This window comes from Terrapene carolina, unplaced genomic scaffold (genome assembly GCF_002925995.2).
Source record: "Terrapene carolina triunguis isolate 2854851 unplaced genomic scaffold, T_m_triunguis-2.0 Scaffold85, whole genome shotgun sequence".
NCBI lineage: Eukaryota > Metazoa > Chordata > Testudines > Emydidae > Terrapene > Terrapene triunguis.
Window position 1 is genome coordinate 21,433,148 of NW_020664436.1, and position 20,653 is coordinate 21,453,800.

General features: G+C 43.7%; 2 protein-coding genes across 3 annotated transcripts in view; one reads left to right on the forward strand and one right to left on the reverse strand.

Moving 5' to 3' along the window:
* The window catches only part of TARBP1 (TAR (HIV-1) RNA binding protein 1), a 90,830-nt gene extending 86,266 nt beyond the window's left edge, over positions 1–4,564 (forward strand). The window contains exons 26-27 of the mRNA XM_026649678.1: positions 1,552–1,688; positions 3,237–4,564. Coding sequence (XP_026505463.1) covers positions 1,552–1,688; positions 3,237–3,402 — 303 coding nt within the window. The 3' untranslated portion in view covers positions 3,403–4,564. The remainder of the gene's footprint in view (positions 1–1,551; positions 1,689–3,236) is intronic.
* Positions 4,565–4,838: 274 nt separating this feature from the next.
* LOC112113203 (cytochrome c oxidase assembly factor 6 homolog) lies at positions 4,839–7,388 on the reverse strand. Of its 2 annotated transcripts, none has more exons than XM_024209415.2 (3): positions 7,250–7,388; positions 6,298–6,449; positions 4,839–5,472 (listed from the first exon to the last, which is right to left on the reverse strand). In XM_024209415.2, exons 1-3 carry the CDS (start codon positions 7,386–7,388, stop codon positions 5,377–5,379), a joined length of 387 nt encoding a protein of 128 aa, XP_024065183.1. In that variant the 3' UTR covers positions 4,839–5,376. The 2 variants fall into 2 exon arrangements, with proteins under 2 accessions (XP_024065183.1, XP_024065182.1); XM_024209414.3 differs by having other exon boundaries at positions 7,240–7,302.
* Between the last annotated feature and the right edge of the window lie 13,265 nt (positions 7,389–20,653).

Consider the following 20,653-nt stretch of genomic DNA (forward strand, 5'->3'; position numbering starts at 1 on the left):
TTCTGTTAGCTCCATAAAGATCTATCTAGCAGTAAAATCTGCAAGTCAGGCCACACTATATTTTCTCACCCTACACTGGCTATATTCCTTAAGGACTTTATTCATGCTTTTTCACCAATTCAGGAGCCCACCTTGGGATCTCAGTATAGTATTAACAAGGTTGATCACGCCACACTTTGAACCTTGTATACCGTCTATCACTGAAGACTGCCTTTTTAGTAGTCATTACATCAGCTTGAGTAGGGGAGATTCAGTCTTTTGTGGGGGGCTTCCCCTTATATACACAGTTTCATAAGGACAGGCTTACTCTGAGGCCTCATCCCAAGTTCCTGCCCAAAGTGGTTTTGGAATTCCATATGAAGCAATTTATTCATCACCAAGTTTCCTTCCCAAGCCTCACTCAATCCCCTGGGAAGTTAAACTTCATATGCTTGATGTAGTAAGGACATTGTCATACTACTTTAACAAGACACCATCTTTCAGGAACACACCTAGCCAGTTTGTGATCTTTGCTGATAGGATTAAGGGTCAGGCAATAACCTCCCATTGATTATCAAAATGGGCGTTCACCTGTATAAGGACGTACTAAAGGTAGACTAGATCCACCTAGCCACATTAGAGCTCATTCCACTACTGCTCAGGCAGCTTCTGCTGCCTTTGTTTGAAGAATGTACCAGTAGCCAAATCTGCCGCACAGCTATGTGGTACTTGGTCCACACAAACAACGAGGAGTCCGGTAGCACCTTAAAGACTGATTTATTTGGGCATAAGCTTTTGTGAGTAAAAAAAAAAACCCAAAAAAGCTTATGCCCAAATAAATCTGTTAGTCTTTAAGGTACCACCAGACTCCTCGTTTTTGTGGATACAGACTAACATGGCTACCCCTCTGATACTTGGTCCACGCAATTTCAAGACACTGTTCTTTAGTAGAGGCTTCCAGATCGCATTCCTGTTTTGGTAGAGCTGTCCTGCTATTCACACTACACGTCCATCTTCAAAAGGACTTGGCTGTTGGCAATAAGAAATGAGGCAGTTGTGGGACTCACTGCCTCTTGTCACCTCAGCTCCTGAGCATTTGTTGCTGTGAGTGGATACTTGTGTAGTCCCAGTGGGTGCTGTTTTTCTAGCAGGTTCTCGGTCAGCTATACCAGGGGATTATCTCGCGACCATTCCATTCTTTTACTGACTTCCTTCTAAAAAGGATGTTTATAATGAGGCATTGTAAACATAAGCTGGGGCAACACCAGACGTCCTGCACTTGATCTGCAGTAACACTCCCATATGATATAATCATGTATGGATTCAGTAAAACTTACGATCTGCGTTATACGAATATCTGTGAAGCCCAGAGCCCTAGCCTATTTCTGTATATTACCAATTACCAGTCTGAAAAAAAAATCTTAAAATTAGTTTAAAATTTTAATTTTTGTTTCTTCTGTAGAATGTTCTATTCTCAACTTTAGAAATGTGTAAAAATTTTTTGCGGTAATATATTTTTATATACAAAATATTTAAATATTTGTACATTTCCCCCCTATTCTTAACATGCAGGTGAAACCATCTCAGCTTGTTAATTATTTACAGCAGAAGAAAACTGAAGGCTACACTATCATAGGTGTGGAGCAAACTGCTAAAAGTTCTGACTTGACCGAATACTGCTTTCCAGAGAAATCCTTGTTATTGCTGGGGTAAGTTACAAATAACCTGTATCTGTAGTTTCTATTACTGTGGTCCATCAAGCCACCCTTCCTCGTGAGCCGCAGTTTAATGATTTGAAAATCAAGCAATGTTGGTGGAAGGAAAAAAGAGACGGTATATAACAGTATTTTTCTTCCACTTGGTATAAAAGATTTAAAATATAGAACCCCATGGATCAAATATCTTTGTCTTTAAAGAGGGCTTTATAACTCTGGTCTCTGTGGCTCACCTCAAAGCATCACACCGTGGCATTATTCCTTGGCTAGGGCTTCTGGATGGGACTTTAGAGCCCAATAATGCTAATTCATTTGCTCAGCCACAGGAATCACTGCAGAGCAAAGAGAGTGCCCTCATCTCTCATGAGCTGAATACAGTGTTAATGTAGAGCTTCATAGACGTTGCCTTGCCAATGAGCTAAAGTTAAACCCAGTAATAAGTCACTCACATGACAGAATAAATGCCCTGAGTGTCTTTTGTAATGTGACAGCCTCTTTCACTCACCCTCCTTTTCCACACCTTTGTTTTCCAATTACGTTGCACACTTTAGTTTACCCATTTTATCTTCAGCATAGCTATGTGATGTTATTTTCAGTGACCTCATTCAGAAGGGGGTACAGTCTGTGTAAGCAGTGCTTACTGAGGTGTTGTCACTAGAAATAGCAGACCTGGATACCTATGGACCAGTGTGGGAATATTTAAGATAGTCACGAGTATTTAGTGATTGGTTATCCCCTAGCTGGCCCATCCTGGAAACACAGAAATCTTACCATCAACGTGAAATTTGTCCTTGCCAAACTCAGTGACTTGATCTTTAGGGGTGATTTTTAAAGTTTTTGGCATCTTTTCATAACTTTAATTACATCTGGTGGCTGAAGTGAAATTTGAGATGCATTAAAACACGAACTCCCATAGGCCATTGAGTGACCTCTATATGCCAGAAGCAGTTTATTGGAGTATGTTTAGCTATGTAAATTTTAAAGCACATTCAAAAATTCTGTGTTTTCCTGTGGCAAAAAGATTAATCTAGGAGCCTTGTATATCAGTCTCATGTTTGAGATGTGGAAAACCTCTTATTAGGATAAGACCGTATTATATTTTGTAATGTGACAACCAAAAATGAACCAATCTGAGTTTTTCTTAAAGCAAAACGATAGTGGACTAAACTACTACACTGTCTAGTTTCCGTTGTCTTCAGTGTTTCTGTAACATTTGCTTCTGAAGCAAGACGCTAGTTTTAGTATTTTGTAAGTTTCTGATTACAATGCTATGGAATTTTTAGGTTTTCTTTTTTTGTGCTTATCAGTTATATGTAGAAGAAGTAAGCATCAGCTGCACGGATAAGAAACTTATTCCATGATGGGTGGAGCTGGCAGCAACTAGTGGTGTGAGTGGTGTTTGCTACTGTAGCTCATTTCTTGTTTTTTCTGTTGTGGGACACTTTGGTTTCTCCAGACAGGTGCATATTGGAGACAGCATGAAGTGATATTTCTTCTTTTCTGGGTAAAAGATTTACATCTTTTTAATTTCCCCCTTATTAGAAATGAACATGAGGGAATCCCAGCAAACCTGATTCAGCATCTGGATGTTTGTGTGGAAATTCCTCAGCAGGGTATCATTCGATCACTGAATGTTCATGTAAGTGGAGCACTGCTGATTTGGGAGTATACAAGGCAACAACTGATCAGGCAAAAACAACTGAAATAACTGCAAGAGTCTTGTGCCTTATTTGTAATGCAGCTGGATGGCTTTTTATGGTGCTGTAAAATATGTTTTTAAACACATGGAATAATTACAGACTCAGGGTGAATGACGATGTTTTTAAATTTTGCATGTCATACAACGGTATTATGTAGTACAAAAATTGTTTTTAAATGCCTTAACGTGTATTATCTGATCGTATACAACTGTTTTATTGGTAATAAATACTTATTTGTATAGTGCTTACATGTGTGTGGATCTCTTATTGCAGTGGAAGCAACCAGAGTTAACGGACTCTTCTCCCCTCGAACACACAACTCACTGACATTTAACTGTTTCATACAGTGTACTTCAAAATCTAGGGTTTTTACTATAGCAGTCATTCTGGTCACAACAGCTGTAGCTGAGGTTCAAATGGTTTTAATTTTATCACCCATACTCACTACTAACACCCTTGTGTAGTCTGTGGTAAGGTACTTTAAGTTTTCTGCAGCATCTGGGTACACCAGACCTGAAATTCTGCAGCTGTCTTAGGTGAAGTTAAAAACTGACATTAAGTATGAAATATCTATTATATTATTCCTTCGTGATGGTCATTTTCATATTAAATTCAGTTTTTTACTCTCCCTCTAAATTTTCAATGTACTAAAAATGTTATCACTTCAAAATCTGCAGAAGTGAAGCTGGAAGTTTTGGCAGAGGACCAGTTAGGGTCTTTTACATCAGGAAATGGGGAAGTGGTTTAGGAGTATGGGATAAATCAGGTCTGTTAGTGAACATTTTTAAAACACAGGTTTTAAACACCTAAACAATGTTTGCTGATCCCAGTAAACTCTATGCTTGGTAATTTATCAGGGTGAATTGTTCAGGTGTAGGGCCCTGTCCTAATACCCAACATTTTCTTAAGCCTTTTTCACTGACAATTTGGAAAATGCCGTTATTAAAGCAGCTGCTATTTTGCCTAAGGACTATCTCACGTAAAACAAACCTTTACTGAAGTAAATCCATTGTGAATAATACAGGAGTTGGTTATATCATTGCCACCAAATTATACAAACGGGGATATAAGAAATCATACCTGTAGCATTGTATTTTTCACAAATACAGGGGGGAGGGATAGCTCAGTGGTTTGAGCATTGGCTTGCTAAACCCAGGGTTGTGAGCTCAATCCTTGAGGGGGCTATTTAGGGATGGGATGGGGGAACACACACTGTCAGGGACAGTACTTGGTCCTGCTAGTGAAAGCAGGGGACTGGACTCAATGACCTTTCAAGGTCCCTTCCAGTTCTATGATAGGTATATCTCCAAATTAAAAAAAAAAAAAAAAAAAGTTGGTGACATACTAGAGAAACTGTTCACCTACAAATCTCAACTATAATTGTGCAGATGTTTATAAAAATACATAAATGAAGACCAGCTACATAAGAAATGAGATGCAGTGGTTATTTATACCTCTTGATCTTTATCTAAAATCTTGCCATACAGTAAGACAGCTGAAATTAATTTGATTCACAAAATGTTCAAAGAATTAGCATAGAGTATACCTGCTCACTTACACTGACACATTATCCTCATAGAGAAGGAGGGAAGATGCAGGAGCTTTTTAGAAAAGTTAGTTCACATGCATAGAAAAACTTGTCAAGTTTGAAAACAGTTTAATATTCTCCCTAAAATATAAATTTATAATTCAGTGCATTAATTTCTGGGAAACACTGCTTTTCATCCTAGTTACATGATAAAAAAAATTCAGGTATAGGAAAAATTATATACCATATTTCTTTGATACACACACTTAGTCACTGTCTTTTTCGTTTAATTACTGTTCTCGCATAAAAGCGAGACATTGCAACAAGGAAAGCAGCATGAATTTCTAGAGCTACAGTACAGTTAGTTTTAACTCAGAGTTCTTGTCATATTTCAGTACTTCTCTTCCATAAGATTATTCTTTAATTGATTGTGTTTCAATAAGTTGATGCGTAGCTATGACTTTTCAGTAGTCCCAGGAGGCTGATATTCTCCTGCTTCAAGCTGTTCTTTGTATTTTAAAAAGTCTCTTCTTTTGTCAAAGTATTTTACCTGTTTTAAAGAGAGATCACTTTATGTTCATCAAAGCAAACTGGTGTAGTATGGGACTCCAACATGAAAAGTTCTTATTCACACATCATCTAACAGGATTGCGGAAAGAACAGTCTTTGATCATTATTTAAACATACATACTTGACCAAGTTGATACTGAAAAGTTGTGTATGTTAATGGTTTAGAAAATGTGAACTCAGTCGTTGAGGCAGAAAAAATGGGATGTAGCACGTAGTAATACATTGGTCTCAAGTGTCATGCAATTGCAAGCCCTGCCACTATTACATGAGCATTCTCCCCTTAAGGTCAAGGTTTTCACTTATGAAATATTATCCATTAATTTCCCTGTTTCTGGGAGTTGACAGGATGTTTCCCAAATACCTTGCCAGTGGTATCTCAACATAACTTAGATAGGGTGAAATCTACTTCACCAGTTATCTGACTAGGCAGACTTCTGGATTTAATACACACTTTGTTTTTTCAATGTACCACTCCATGAAACAAATACCCAATCTTTAAGAGGATCTACAATAGTAATGCTTTGCTCACTGTGCAGCAGAAGTTAACTATTTGTAGGGCATTGCTTACATGTGTTTATGCCATTGTACAAATATTCTGGACAGTTACATAACTGGAAAAATTAAAGGGAAGCAGTGTCTGTTAAATGAAAAACAAAATTACTGTAAGGTATTATGAATAATGCAGATTGCAGCATTACTTGAGAATGCTTATATGAACTAATTTATGTGCAGAAGAAATTCATTTTTGATACAACACAACTGTCAGGTTGCATCTTATGACTGGTGAAAAGCTACTAGCACTCACCCATTGCTGTGGACACCTAGATTCAAAAGAACATCTAAGCTTCTGACACCTAGATGCATCTTCCATATTTTCATCTAAGCATTTCCAGTATTCATCCCTGGCTCCCCAGCAAGCCTTCCTTTCCTCCATTGATGGCGCTGACATTTTTATTACTGGCAAAATAAAATAAAATTGTAAATGTCTTGTCCCCTTTAAACACTGATCTGCCTATTGCCTCAAGTTTATTCACACACAAATATGGCACTGGTTAGTGAAAAAGGTCCAAGAACTGGCAAGATGTGGGACTTTATTTGTAATGGCTTCAATAACCTTGAGTGTGCCACTTGCTCTTGTGTCACAGTAAACTGTGGAGAACTAAATAAAATGAATCGTATTGCTGATAAGCAGCTGCTGTACGTCTGAGAAGCTTAACCCTACACGAAGTTATAATCACCAACATTTAATTTTAGAAAGAGGCCAGGTGCTTCACATCAGCCGGCTTCCACTTACAGGAACCAGAAAGGGTCCGCACTTAACAAAATACCAACGCAAATTACAAAACTGGGTATATGCTCCCTTTACAAGAGCAAACCCTAAACTACACTTTAAATCAGTGTCGCGATATGACAAAGCTGCACTAAGGCTCCCCCTTTCCTGGCCCCTGTTACAGCTGAATAACAGGAATCTGAAGCTATTTCCCCAGGCCCCAACCTGATAGAAACTCTGATCGGGTGGTGAAAACTAAGCGCCTGCAGAGCGAAACCACCACTCCCGTGAGAGGGGCTGACGTCGGCCCACCCCCAGGGAGAGCAGCAGGGAAACCCCCGGGTGCCCGCGGCGCAGGGAGCGACTCCCCCGCCCCACAAGGTGCATTAACCCCACTGCCCACGGGTTCGGGGCCGGCCCCGGCAGCGCCGGAAGGCGGGATTCTGGCGTCTGTCCCCAGGCCCCTGCCACACTCACCCGCCCCCGCCGCGTCCCTCCGGCAGCCGCACAGCTGAGGCTGTGACCCCGGACCGGATACAGATCCAGAGAGCCGGAAGTGACGGTAGCAAAGACAACACATGGGACCGGGATTTTGTGCGCATGCGCAATGCTGCGGGGGCTGCCATTTCCGCGTTGCTAGGAGACGCTCCCGGGCCTAGTAGTGCCACCTCTTCCTGTTACTCTCGCTCGCGGGCCGCAGCGTTAGGCAGGGGATGCTGAACTCCCACAGGGGCGCCCCTGGGGCTGCTGGGGCCCGGGGCGGGGCTGGAGCGGGACCTATCTGGCCCAGGCACAAATATCCTGGTTCTTAGGCGAGGGGTGGAGCCTGATCCAGGTTAGCGCTGCGGGCTCCCCAGCTCCCATCTGCGCCCCCCAGTGATCAGGCCGGGTGCTGAGAGTCGGGCAAAGCCCCGCTGGTGCACAGCCGAGTCCTGCCCTCGGGCTGCAGCCCCAGGCGAGGGGGCGGGGCTTGGGCTGGGCGGGGAGGTTGCACCCGACTGGGCTGAAGTGTGAATCCTGAACGTGGCTTTGTTACTCGTGATCGACTCTCTCACGAGCTGCTCGGTTGGCACCATTTATACACCGCGTAACACCTGATCCTGCCAGTGCTGAGCCCGGCAAATGTCGCAGCTTCGTGGGCCGAGGCTGATCTTTGGTCTTATCACAGTCAACAGTGCTGGGTAGCGGGACGTGCGCGGGATTCAGGACGCAGCCAAGCATGGGCATGTCGAGGATAAGCCGGGGGTCTGTGGACACGTGATTGATAGGACCACACATATTACAATGTATTTTTACTGTAGCAACCTGTTTAACTATCAAGCCATACCGACAAGCTGTAGGGAGCTAGAATGACAAAGCTGCGACCAGTGTTTCTCATGTCCAAACTGGAGGGGTGTTCTCCTCAGCTTTGAAGTGTGGAGGCAGACCAATAACTAGGGCGCTACCAAATTCACAGTCCATCCTGGTAAATTTCACGGTCATAGCATATTAAAAATCTTGAATTTCATGGCTTCAGATATTTAAATCTTAAATTTCATGCTATTGTAACTGTAGGGGTCCCAACCCAAAAGAGGGTCATGGGGGAGGATCGAAAGGCTATTATAGGAGGGTCACAGTATTGCTGCCCTTACTTCTGCACTCCCTTCAGAGCTGGGTGGCCGGAGGGTGGCAGCTGCTGGCCAAGAACTCAGCTCTGAAGGCAGTGCTGACGCCAGCAGTAGCAGAGAAGTAAGGACGGCAATACCGTACCATCCCATCCTTACTTCTGCGCTGCTGCAGGCAGAGGCACTGCCTTTAAAGCTGGGCGGCCAGAGAGCTGCGACTGCTCGCCAGGCGCCCAGTTCTGAAGGCAGCACTGCCACCAGCAGTAGTGCAGAAGTAAGGGTGGCAATACCATACCATACCATGTCACTCTTACTTCTGCACTGCTGCTGGCGGCGGTGCAGCCTCCTGGGATAGGTGCCCAGCCAGCAGCCACTGCTCTCCTACAATAGCCAGATTTCACAGGGGAGACCAGATATCATGGTCTGTGACACATTTTTCATGGCCATGAATTTGGTAGGGCCCTACCAATAAATGTGGCTGCATGTAGGGACTAGGGACTAGGGACTATGCCTTCCTGGAATTTTCTACCACCACACATATGTGTGCAGTGGACCAAGAGCCTCTGCTTCTGATAGAGCTTTTGGGAGTTTTTCCAAGTCCCCTACCGCCACCACCTTCCCCTTCCAAAAAGGAAAAGGCATTTTTACTTATTGAAAGCAAAATACAGTAACTCCTCACTTAACGTTGTAGTTATGTTCTTGAAAAATGTGACTTTAAGTGAAACGATGTTAAGCAAATCCAGTTTCCCTAAAGAATTAATGTAAAGGGGGGGGGGACGGGGTTAGGTTCCGGGGAATTTTTTTCCACCAGACAAAAGACATTATATACATATACGGTATAAGTTTTAAACAATTTTAAACAAACAATTGAATAATGTACTCAGCAATGATGATTGTGAAGCTTGGTTGAGGTGGTGGAGTCAGAGGGTGAAAGAGGGTGGATCGTCCAGCTGCTCCTCTGGCTGTTCTTTCCAAAGTGCCGGGGGGTGCTCAACCCCTGGCTCTGCCCCAGGCCTGCCCCCCACTTCACCCCTTCCCCCAAGGCCCCACCCCTGCCCCACCTCTTCCTGCCCCTGCTCCATCCCCACCCCGCCTCTTCCTGCCCCTCCTCCACCCAAGTGCACCACATCCTCACTCCCCCCCATTCCCTCCCAGAGCGTCCTGAACGCCACGAATCAGCTGATTGCTGCGGGCAGGAGGCGCAGGGAGGGAGGAGTTGCTGACCTGTGGGGCCGCTGGTGGGCGGGAGGTGCTGGGGGGGGGTTTGAGGGGGCTGCCGGCCCACCCTGGTTCCAAGCCCCCATTGCCAAATAACATTATAAGCAAACATTGCATAACTTTAAATGAGTATGTTCGCCAATAGATCAGCAACGTGACAATGAAACAATGTTAACCGGGACATTAAGTAAGGAGTTACTGTACCCAATATTCCTGGGCTCCTTCTGACCAGGGGGTTTCTTGGAGCTAGCCCTTCCTGAACTCCTTCATCTCCCATGCAGAAGTGGGGATTATTGCTCGGACAGACCTGTCCCCCGGCTCCAACTCAGGTCATGTCTGATGGGGACAAGAAAAAACAACCCAAATACCTCCCCTACTCCTCCCCGCTCCTGGGGCCACATGGTACAGCTGCTGCTCCTCGGTCACAGTGAAAGATGGCCCAGAGGTACAGAGGAGGATTAGGTCCCTCAACTGCCCTTTCCACACTCAGGCTGGTGATGGCAGCAGTCATAGAGCCTCAGGCTGCAACAGTAGTGCCCATCCTCTAGCTTCCGCCCAACATGCTCTGTTCCACTGGTCTCAAGGGCTGTAGTTTAAGTGCCAAAAATGGCAGCCGACTGCAGACAGCAGACTTCTAGAAGGTGTAGCACATAGTAAGCAATATCATAACTATGTAGAATATATGAATTCTGATGTCTATGCTTACAAATTAGTACAGCTTTGTATGGTGTTCGAAAACCTCCTGGTCACAACTATAATCCATATGTTCTAGCAGGAATTGTTTCAGTCTAACTGTGACAGTCAATTTTAATTCTTTGTGCTTCTGTTTGTAATACTCATTGTGACGCTGTATGGAATATGTGGGACACTTTATGATATTGTTGATACCAATATTATAAAATTGTGATGAATCATTCCAGATATACATTTTCAGTGTGGGCTACCTCAGGCATCCCGGGTCACACTCAGTAGTTGTTGTGTATCAGTATAGAACTTCATTTTGCCAACTTTTTTCCCACTTGTATTTTCAGTGGAGTAGAAATTTACATAGCTCCTTAAATTTCCTTCCTTTACATATGCACCAATATCATTGATTTTTCTCATCTGCAGGGAATCAGGGAATTTTTAAAGGGAGAATATTTAAAACCTGGAGGATATTAAGTTAAAAAAAGGTTAAAGTAGGTCACAGGATGTCATTTTCATTTAAATGTTTCTATGTGATTATTGGAGGGTTGTTTTGTTTTTGTTGTTGCACAAGAATGATACAGAAAATTTGATGTTCCTGTTCTTCTGTGTTTCTGTTGTTTTCATCTAGTCTGCAAAATGTATCAGGACTGAATAACAGGAGAAGGAAGTCCCTGGCTGTGTGGTGGTTTGAATGTGTATAGCAGTTGGGAAATGAGTTTGATTGACAGCTCTGGAGACCTGTGCTTATAAATAGGACTGGTACAGCACTGCCAGGGGCAGCGAGCTTCCCCCATGAGGCCCTGCCACTATAACTTAACCCTGAGCTGGAAGGAACCATCTCCGAATGTAACAAGATCACAGTGGAAATACTAGCGAGAAATACAGAATAGTAAATCCTATTTAATGACTTTATTTCAGGCTTGGGAATCAGCTAGCAGAGTTCCATGTTTGTACCCAGAAGAATCATGGCTTTCAGCAGCCCGTAATCTCTAAACATTTTTGCAGTTTACTGGTGGCAGCCTAAAAAGCAATGGAATTTGTTTCCATGGGAACCCGCAGAGCTGCAATTTTGAACAGTCTGGAATTTTGACAACAAGAGACAGGTTTGTAACAAGGGCCTGATCCTGAGAGATACTGAGCACTTACACCGCCAAATGATGTGAGTGGGAGCTGGTAGGTGTCTAGCACTCCTCAGCACCACACCTTAAAAGCAGAGGGTAAGATTTACAAGTACAGTGTTACATTTCTCCACTAGGGACACTTGGTGCTAGAGTCACAAAAGGACTTAGGTGCCTAACTACCACTTTAGGCACCTAAATCCCAGAATCAGGCCCCACTGGGATTCACAAAATCCTTTCTCAGCTGCCACCAAATGCTGTAGGAACCTAAACTCGCTTGACACCTATGTTTTTGCAGTTAAAGTTCCCTAGGCACCTATGTTTCTGCCTCTGAGTATGCTCATTGCTGCCCCCATGCCAGGTATCTGGATGCATAAACCCCAGAGCGATGCACGAACTGTGAGAAGACAGGCATTCTTCTGCCTAACTCAGCTGTAGGACTTGATCTGGTAAGCATGCTCTGAGTTTGGGCCCTACAGGTGAGTTTACACAAAATGCCAAGGATAGGGAGGAGGTCCTGCCTCATATTCTTTAGCCCAGCATTTAGGGTACTCACTTGGGATGTGGGAAACCCCTAATTCTCATCTCCTCTCTACCAGAGGAGAAGGGATTTAAACAGAGGTCTGCTACCTCATGGGTGAGTACTCTAATCACTGGGCTACAGGGGAGTCTGATGTGGGCCTTTCTCAGTTTCTCCTGTTGAATCATAGAAACGTAGGGCTGGGAGGTACCTTGAAAGGTCATCAAGGCCAACCCCCAGGCTGAGGCAGGACCAACTAAACCTAGATTATCCCTGGCAGGTGTTTGTCCAACCTGTTCTTACAAACCTCAAATGATGGGGATTCCAGAACCTCCCTTGGAAGCCTATTCCAGAGTTTAACTGAACGAATCTGAAACTTCAGATCACCTTCTTTCCTGTTTGAATAAAGTTTGCTTTGAGGGGTAATCCTCAGAAGAATCCACTTCAAAGGGGAACTAGACTATAAAAGTGAGGGGCAAAAACACTCCATGTATTTTCTCTTTCTAGCTCTCTCTCTCTCTCTCTTTCACCTAAGAAAACAAAGGAACCAGCTCTTTAGACTGTGAGGGCAGATCCTGACTTGAGAATTTGGTGAGCTGGGAACATGTGGGAAGGGATTTTTCCTTGAACCAGTCTAGTTTGTTTAGTTACTGTAGCGGGGTGCTTACCCCGCTCCTGCCTGAGGGGTTTAAAACAGCCCTGGCAGAGGGCTGGGGCAAAGGGAAAAGCTACTGGGCTGATTGGAGAAGTAGCCACAGCTGGGCCACACCCCAATCAGGCCCCAGCTGGCCCTATATATGAGGCTGGGAGCCAAGCAGCTTGCAGTCTCTCTCTGCCTTCTGAGAGAGAAGGGCCTAGTTGCAGGGAGCTAGACAGGGTACCTGTAGTGCGGCAGGGCTGGGGAGCTCCAGGCTGGAAAGCCCCAGGCTGTGGCCTAGTATTAGGCCAAGGGGTACTGGGGGTTGCAGAGGGCAGCCCAGGGCTAGTCCAAGGCAGCAGGTCCAAACCCAACCTTACCTGTGATGAGTGGCCTATACTGCAGTCTGCCCCAGGGAGCGGTGGCTAGTTGGTGACTGGCAGTGGCCTTATTCTGAGGTGAGGTAGGGATAGTGGGTGGAGGTTCCCCAGGGATGGGAGACCCTAGTACTGAGGGGGGTACTGCCAGGGGGCAGCACCCCAGATACAAGGGCACTGGGGTCTGGGAGGGACATGGGGCTAGAGGACAGGTGGATCACCAGCCTGCAGGGGGTGCTCCAGGATGCTGGAAGAGCTAGTTCCCGAGATGACCAGCAGGAGGTGCCGCAGGGGTGAGTCCAGACTGTCTACAGTTACTAGAAAGCATTTTATCTTTATTTCTTTTGTAACTATTTCTGACTTTAATGCCTTATATGTGTACTCACTTAAAATCTATCTCTTTGTAGTTAAATAAATTTGTTTAATTCTTTAATCAAAACTAATCCAGTGCTGTGTTTAAACTGAATTATTTGGTAACTCCAGTCAAAGTAGTGAACTGTTGTACATTGATCCCTTACAGAGGCAACAGACCTCTAATATCTGAACTGTCCAGGAGAGGGCTGGACACTGCAGACCACACATGTTTGGGGAAAATCTGGGACTGGGAGTATGTGTTGAGGTCACACTGCAAGTGGTAACCAAGGCTGATGTGTTGCTGATAGGCTATTAGGGTCAGAGTTGCTGGACCAGGACTATAGCTATACACAGACACTCAGGGTGCAACCTGCATGCTGTTTGTGTGCGGCTAAGACTGGGGGTTATATCAGCAAGGCATTGCGAGGCACCCAAGGTTGCAGGGCAGGTGATGACACCACCCCTTGCTAGTCTGTATTGTACCCCATCTGGGAGGTGGGAAACCCAGGATCCAGTCCCCCTACTCTAGTGACTTTTTCAAATTATTTATCCATAGTGCAACAGCTTTGGGGCTTGAACTAGGGCTCACCCACGTCCCAGGTGAGTACTCTAACCACTGGATTAAAAGGTCACTCATAAATTTTACTCTTTATTGTAAATGTAAGGGAGTTGTGACATTTTTTACTTCAAATAAGACCTCATCAATCTGAAAAGGTTGAGAAACACTGACCCAGAGAGATCGGTGCACCTCAAAACGGCCAAGCCAGGAACTTTATCTGCAGCCATTCATTTGGCCTCCAAGATTGAGATGGCTGAGACCTTGGATCACCTCCTGTCCCCAAAAGAGTTGTGCCCCATGGTAAAGCTTTTCTAGCCTACCAATACAACCAAGTTATTGATTGCAGCTATGAAGCAGCTGTCCTTTGGCACAGATTCATCATAGTTAACATTTGTATCATGGACAAGCAATAACTGTAATTTAACCATATTTTTTAAATTGAGCTAAATCATGGCAACGCTGGTGAGCATGGTTCAGCATTCACATCGCACTCCATGTCAGTACCTGGCCAAAGCCAGGGAAGCTAACGATCCAAGCAGCAGACCAAGTTCAATGATGAATCCTGGTCATGTGCTACCTGAGGCATGTTGCGCATACGCTAAGAAGAAGCTGGCAATGCTATTGTGACTGGGTGAAGGGAAAACCATGTTGTAACCATGTAACCTCTGACTCAGTTGTGTTTGTAGATGGGCTGTGAAAGTATGAAATTAGATAACCTCAGATTTTTTCTTCCAAGAAACAGATAATTTGGTTAAAATGTTGGAGTCTTCTCAACAGGACTTTAGTAAGAGGAACCCCTGTATAATTAGACCACCACCCCAACGTTCAAAACCTGGGCAAGATAGAACCAGCTTAGCTGGAATAGGGTTACCATATGTCCAGTTTTTCCCAGACATGTCCGGCTTTTCGGCGATCAAACCCCCGTCCGGGGGGAATTACCAAAAAGCCGAACATGTCCGGGAAAAATACCGGCCAGGCACTTCCTCTCCCACGGCTGCTCTGCTCCTCCCCTCTCAGACTTCGGCTCTGTTTAAGAGCCAAGCTGCCCGAGCCAGCGCTACCGGCTTCGGGCAGCCCCCCTTGCCTCCGGACCCCAGCCGCCGGAGCAGAGGCAGCTGGAGCCGGGGAGGAGAAGTCCCCGGCCGGGGGCGCAGGGTCCAGAGGCATAGGGGCTGCCCGAAGCCTGAGCGCTACCGGATTCATGGTTTGCCGGGCAGCCTCCAGACCCTGCGCGGCGCTTCCCCTCCCGGGCTCCAGCTGCGCTGGGGACGCGCCGGCCGGGGGCGCAGGGTCTGGAGGCTGCCCGGCAAACCATGAAGCCGGTAGCGCTCGGGCAGCCCTTTTCGCATGGCGAGGAGGGGGAGTTAGGGCGGGGACTTTGGGGAAGGGGCGGAGTTGGGGCAGGGCCAGGGGTGGAGAAAGGTGGGGGGCCAGGGCCCGTGGCGTGTCCTCTTTTTTTATTTTTTAAAAAAGGAAAACCTAAAACGGAAAGAAATAAAAAAAAAAAAAAAAATTATGATAGAAGTATAACAGACTGTTTGCTCCCACACTGCCCAGAGCAGCTGGGAAACTAGATTACATGCAGGAAGCAGGCCTGTAAATCAAAGATATTAAATCAAATCTAATGGTGCTGTCACATTAGCATTAAAAAAGATCTCAAGTAATTGAGTTCAGCAGCAAAAATAAATAAATAAAATTCAGTACCAGGTAATGCAAACTCATCTTTTTTTCCTTAACACTGTTTAATTTGAATGTTTATGGTAACCAATTCACAAAACAAACAGCGTTTTTCTGAAAACTGTATCCTGTTAACACATGAGGTTGCTGCTGGATAACATTCAGTATGGTTTGTTGTCACTGAGTGTGGCCTGAGAGAAAGGAATTGGGAATGGGTCTGTAGAGAGGACCAAGGACATGGGCTGAGCAGTCCTTGGAGAACCCTTTAAGCCAGCAAGCTGGGGAAGAAGGCTTGATTGGTTGGTTTTTTTATTTCATTTGGAGTTCCCTTTGTGACTAAAAACAAACCCCAAGGTGCGGATAAGATTTGACACACTAAAACTTGCATGGTTTGTGTGTGGAGCAAGGTGGGGGGAAACTACCTCTGCTCATTTCCTAATACATGCTTTGACACAATCCATATTCTAATCTCTTGCAATTTTATTTAGACACACAGTGATAGTTGGACTATTTTTTGTAAGCCACAGCAGTGTGGTAGGTACTGTTTATTGACCAGTGTTTATAAAGGAATTTAAGATCCTCTGATGGAAAGCACTATAAAAATGCAAAGTATTTATTATGATTATTATTAAAAGGGGTGATGTAAATGTCTGATATTATTAGCACTGATTGAATAGAGGAGAATGTTTTCCACTCTTTTATGATCAAACATTTGAGAATTAAAGTTTTATTAGCACGAACATTTTAGAAAAGTGAATTTCAGGTTCAACTACAGGACTATTTGCTGATAGCAAATATCAGATTGTATTCTGAATTTTAAAATTCACAGTTTGTGATGTATTGGTCAGTTCCTTTGGTCATCCAATCAAGGAACAGAAACAGTACCATATGACTTTACATGTAATTTATCAGCCCAATAGAAACTGCACAGTTTGGATATTTGATGAACTGTTTTTAGTGATCTCCAGACCATGAATTATTCACTGTAGAAATTTGCAAATAATTTTGTAGAATGAGCATACTGGAGAATTTTGCAATCTGTTTGTAGAAAATTTATAAACAGAAAAAAAAGCTTAATTTGTCTAATACTTCAGTTATTTTAAATTATTCATTCAGCTCTAATTATGATTGTGATGATTTTCTTGCCACTACTGTAAGAATTCTAAGCATGCCTATCTTGTCTCTTACTTTGGAGAAAATGTGCCCTTAACATAAGAAACTAGTTCTGGAAAGACAGAAATCCTGTCTGATCCCAGAAGATTTTTGAGATGAGCCAACTGTGAACAATCAAAGCTTTTTGGGTTCATTTGCTTTTAGTGATTACTGCGCTGTGAAAGAAACGGGTAATCATCTTCCAAGAATGTCCCAGAATGTCTTGAGGTGAAGTGTTTGGGGATTTACATAGTATTCCAGATCTATGATCAGCTGATGCCTGTTGTTGACTGGAATGTATAATACATGCACATTATTATAGACTGTAAATTCTCTGGCTTCCAGTTAACATCTTATAGTACAGAAGTGCTACATTTCTTGCCTAGTAGACTATTTATCCTACATTCCGCTGAACTATATCTAACAGACTGCACTTCGTAACAAAATGATTTGTCTTCCTATATGTTTGGAAAGCAATTAGCATATTGTGATGCTACTGTAATATGAATAATTATGAAAACATTGCTCATTCTATAGTTAAGGCTTCAGCTTTGTACTTATGTCAAGGGTTCAATGGTTGACTTCGCCAGTGTTCTCAGTGGGACTGAAGCCACAGCAGCTCACACTGGCAGCTGTTGTTCTCAAAGGGCTTGACTGTCTCTGCTCCTGACAGCAGTGGACACTCCTATTTTCTCTGAGGACAACTTGGCTTCTCCCATATGAGAATAGTGTGACATGGTGGTCATTTTGGAAGAGGACAGTTTTATGAGTTTCTTGGAAGATCCTATTTTTCTGCTTCTTCTGACACAAACTGTGTTGTGAAAAATCACGCCCAAAATGACCATTAATCCTAAATATTTCTTTTTAAAAACCACCAGTTGCACCACAGCTATTCAACAGAGAAGGTAGGAAGTGGAAACCTCACAGGGTGTATGTAGGCTGGGGCATGAGGGAGATGGAATTTGGTGTGTGTGTGTAGGGTTAAGTAGAGAGATTACTAGGATGATCAGAGGAATGGAGAACCTGCCTTAGGAGAGGAGACTTAAGGAGCTTGGCTTGTTTAGCCAACCAAAATGAAGGCTGAGGGGACCTATGATTGCTATCATTAAAGACATCAGAGGGATAAACACCAGGAAGGGAGAGGTATTATTTAAGTTAAGGGCCAGTGTTTGCACAAGAACAAATGGATATAGACTGGCCATCAACAAGCTTAGTCTTGAAATTAGATGTTTTCTAACCATCAGAGGAGTGAAGTTCCGGAACAGCCTTCCAAAGGGGATAGTGGGGGCAAAAAGCTAACTGGTTTCAAGACTGAGCTTGAAATGTTTATAGAGAGGATGGTATGATGGGACTACGTACAGTGGCATATGGCCCATCAGCAACTGCTCTTAGCAAATTTTTCAAAAGGCAGGTGATGGAACACTAGATGAAGAGGCCTCTGCCTTACCACAGAGAATTCTTTCCCAGATGTCTGGCTGGTGAGTCTTGCCCACATGCTCAACTGATCACCATATTTACAGTCGTGAAGGAATTTTTCCCCAGGTCAGACTGGCAGAGACCTTGGGATCATTTAAGGGGAATTTGGGACCCGGAGGGAGTGGAAAACAGAAGTGAACATTTTGGTTGTTCCTCACTGCTTGGCAAAACAAAGCAGCTGTAAATCCAATTAACTGGCCCATATTTTATGGCTGTTTGGTTGATTTACTTCATTATGGAGCAGCACAAGAGTGCACCACTGAACATGGCTGTGAAAGTAAAAAATATGATTTGATGTTGATACTTCATATATTCATTAGAAATATTACATGGTGACATTGTTTCAGTTTCTTGTTTAGTGTTCATGTATGATATTTTTTAATTTAAAAGAACAAAGAAGTTCCCAAACAAACTACAATGGCATCTCTGCTGGGACCTTCTAGGGTATGTCTACACTGCAATAAAACACCCGCAGTTGGCCCATATCAGCTTACTTGGGCTTGTGGGCCTCGGGCAACAAGGCTATTTAATTGTGGTGGTGTAGACATTCCAGCCCTTGGATCATGTTTCACCTTTCTCTGCTACATTGAGCAGCCCATTATTAAATATTTGTTTCCTATGTAGCTACTTACAGACTATAATCAACTCACCCCTTAATCTTCTCTTTGTTAAGCTAAATAGATTGAGCTCAAATCTATCACTATAAGGCATGCTTTGTAATCCTTTATTAATTCTCATGGCTCTTCTTTAAATGCTCCAATTTATCAGCATCCTTCTTGAATTGTGAGCACCAGAATGGGACACAGCACTCCAGCAGCAGTCGCCAGTGCCAAATATAGAGGCAAAATGACCTCTCTATTCATACTTGAGAGTCCCATGTTTATGCATACCAGGATCGTAGCCAGGATTTTGGCCACAGCATCACACTGGGAGCTCATGTTCAGCTGATTATCCATCACGACCCACAAATCTTTTTGAGTCACTGCTTCCCAAGATAAAGTCCCCCATCCTGTAACTATGGCCTACGTTCTTTGTTCCCAGATATATACCTTTACTTTTAGCCATATTAAAACACACATTGGTTGCTGGCTTCCAGTTTACCAAGTGCTGCACGTTGCTCTGAATCAGTGACCTGTCCACTTCATTATTTACTACTCCCCCAATTTTTGTGTCGTCTGCAAACTTTGATCAGTGATGACTAAGGCTACGTTTATGTCACGGAAGTCAGGGAATCCATGACTTCCCGAGACCTCCGTGACATTCTCTGCTTCAGCCCCAGGGGCTGCAGGACTCTGGAGCTGGCAGCCAGTGGGGCCCTGGCAGGGTTCCAGCGACAGGCGACAGCAGCGACAAGCAGCAGGGGGCCCCCTGCAAGGTTCCAGAGACAGGTGACAGACTCCTGAGGGGGGCCCTCCTCAGGGTTCCAGCGAAGGGTGACAGCCTCATGGGGGGGAGAATAGGAGGAAATATGGTCAAGAGTGGGAACCCCACAGCTCCTAGCCACCATGGTGGCGGGGGAAACCATGGTGCTGCAGTGCAGTAGCAAAAGTCAGATAGGTCACAGCTTCTGTGAATTTTTGTTTATTGCCAGTGACCTGACTCTGACTTTTACTACAAATAACCATGACAAAATCTTAGCCTTAGTGATGATTTTATATATTCTTCCAGGTCATTGATAAAGATGTTAAATAGCATAGGGTCGAGAACTGATCCCTGGGCGACACCACTGGAAACAGATGAACTCTCCGTTTACGGCTACATTTTGAGACCTATCAGTTAGCCAGTGTTTAATCTATTTAATGTGTACCATTTTAATTTCATATTCATTTTTTTAATCAAAATGTCATGCAGTACCAAGTCAAACACCTTACCGAAGTCTAAGTACATTACATCAACACTATTGCCTTTATCAACCAAACTTGTAATCTCGCCAAAAAAAGATACCAAGTTAGTTTGAGAGGATCTTTTCTCCATAAACCCTGTTGATTTGCATTAATTACTTTACCCTCCTTTAGTCCATTATTAAGTCATGTGTTAGCCACTTTATTAACTTGCCTACGGTTATCCTGTTTCCCTTTTTAAAAATTGGCACACTATTAGCTGTCTTTCAGTCTTCTGGAACTTCCGCAGTGTTCCAAGTCTCATTGGAAATCAACATTAATGGACTAGCAAGTTCCTTAGCCAGCTCTTTTAAAACTCTCTGATGCAAGTTATCTGGCCCTGCTGATTTAAAAATGTCTAACTTTAGTAGCTTCTGTTTAGCATTTCTCTGAGATACTAGTGGAATGGAAAGAGTATTATAATCACCATATTATGAGACTGCATAATCTGTTTTTCCTTCAAATACAGAAAAAATATATTTATTGAACTCCTCTGCATTTTTATTGATTTTTTTTCATTACCCTCTAGTAATGGACTAATACCATTGTCAGGATTATTTTTGTTCCTATTATATTTAAAAAACTCCTTATTGTCCTTAACTCTGCTGGCCATTGATTTTTCCTTTTGTCTC

Coding starts and splice junctions, on each gene's coding strand:
- LOC112113203 (XM_024209415.2), bottom strand. CDS start 7,388: ATGGCAGCCCCCGCAGCATTGCGCATGCGCACAAAATCCCGGTCCCAT. Junction 6,450..7,249: donor GCGGCTGCCGGAGGGACGCG/GCGGGGGCGGGT, acceptor TTATTTTGCCAG/TAATAAAAATGTCAGCGCCA. Junction 5,473..6,297: donor CTAGGTGTCCACAGCAATGG/GTGAGTGCTAGT, acceptor TCTTTAAAACAG/GTAAAATACTTTGACAAAAG.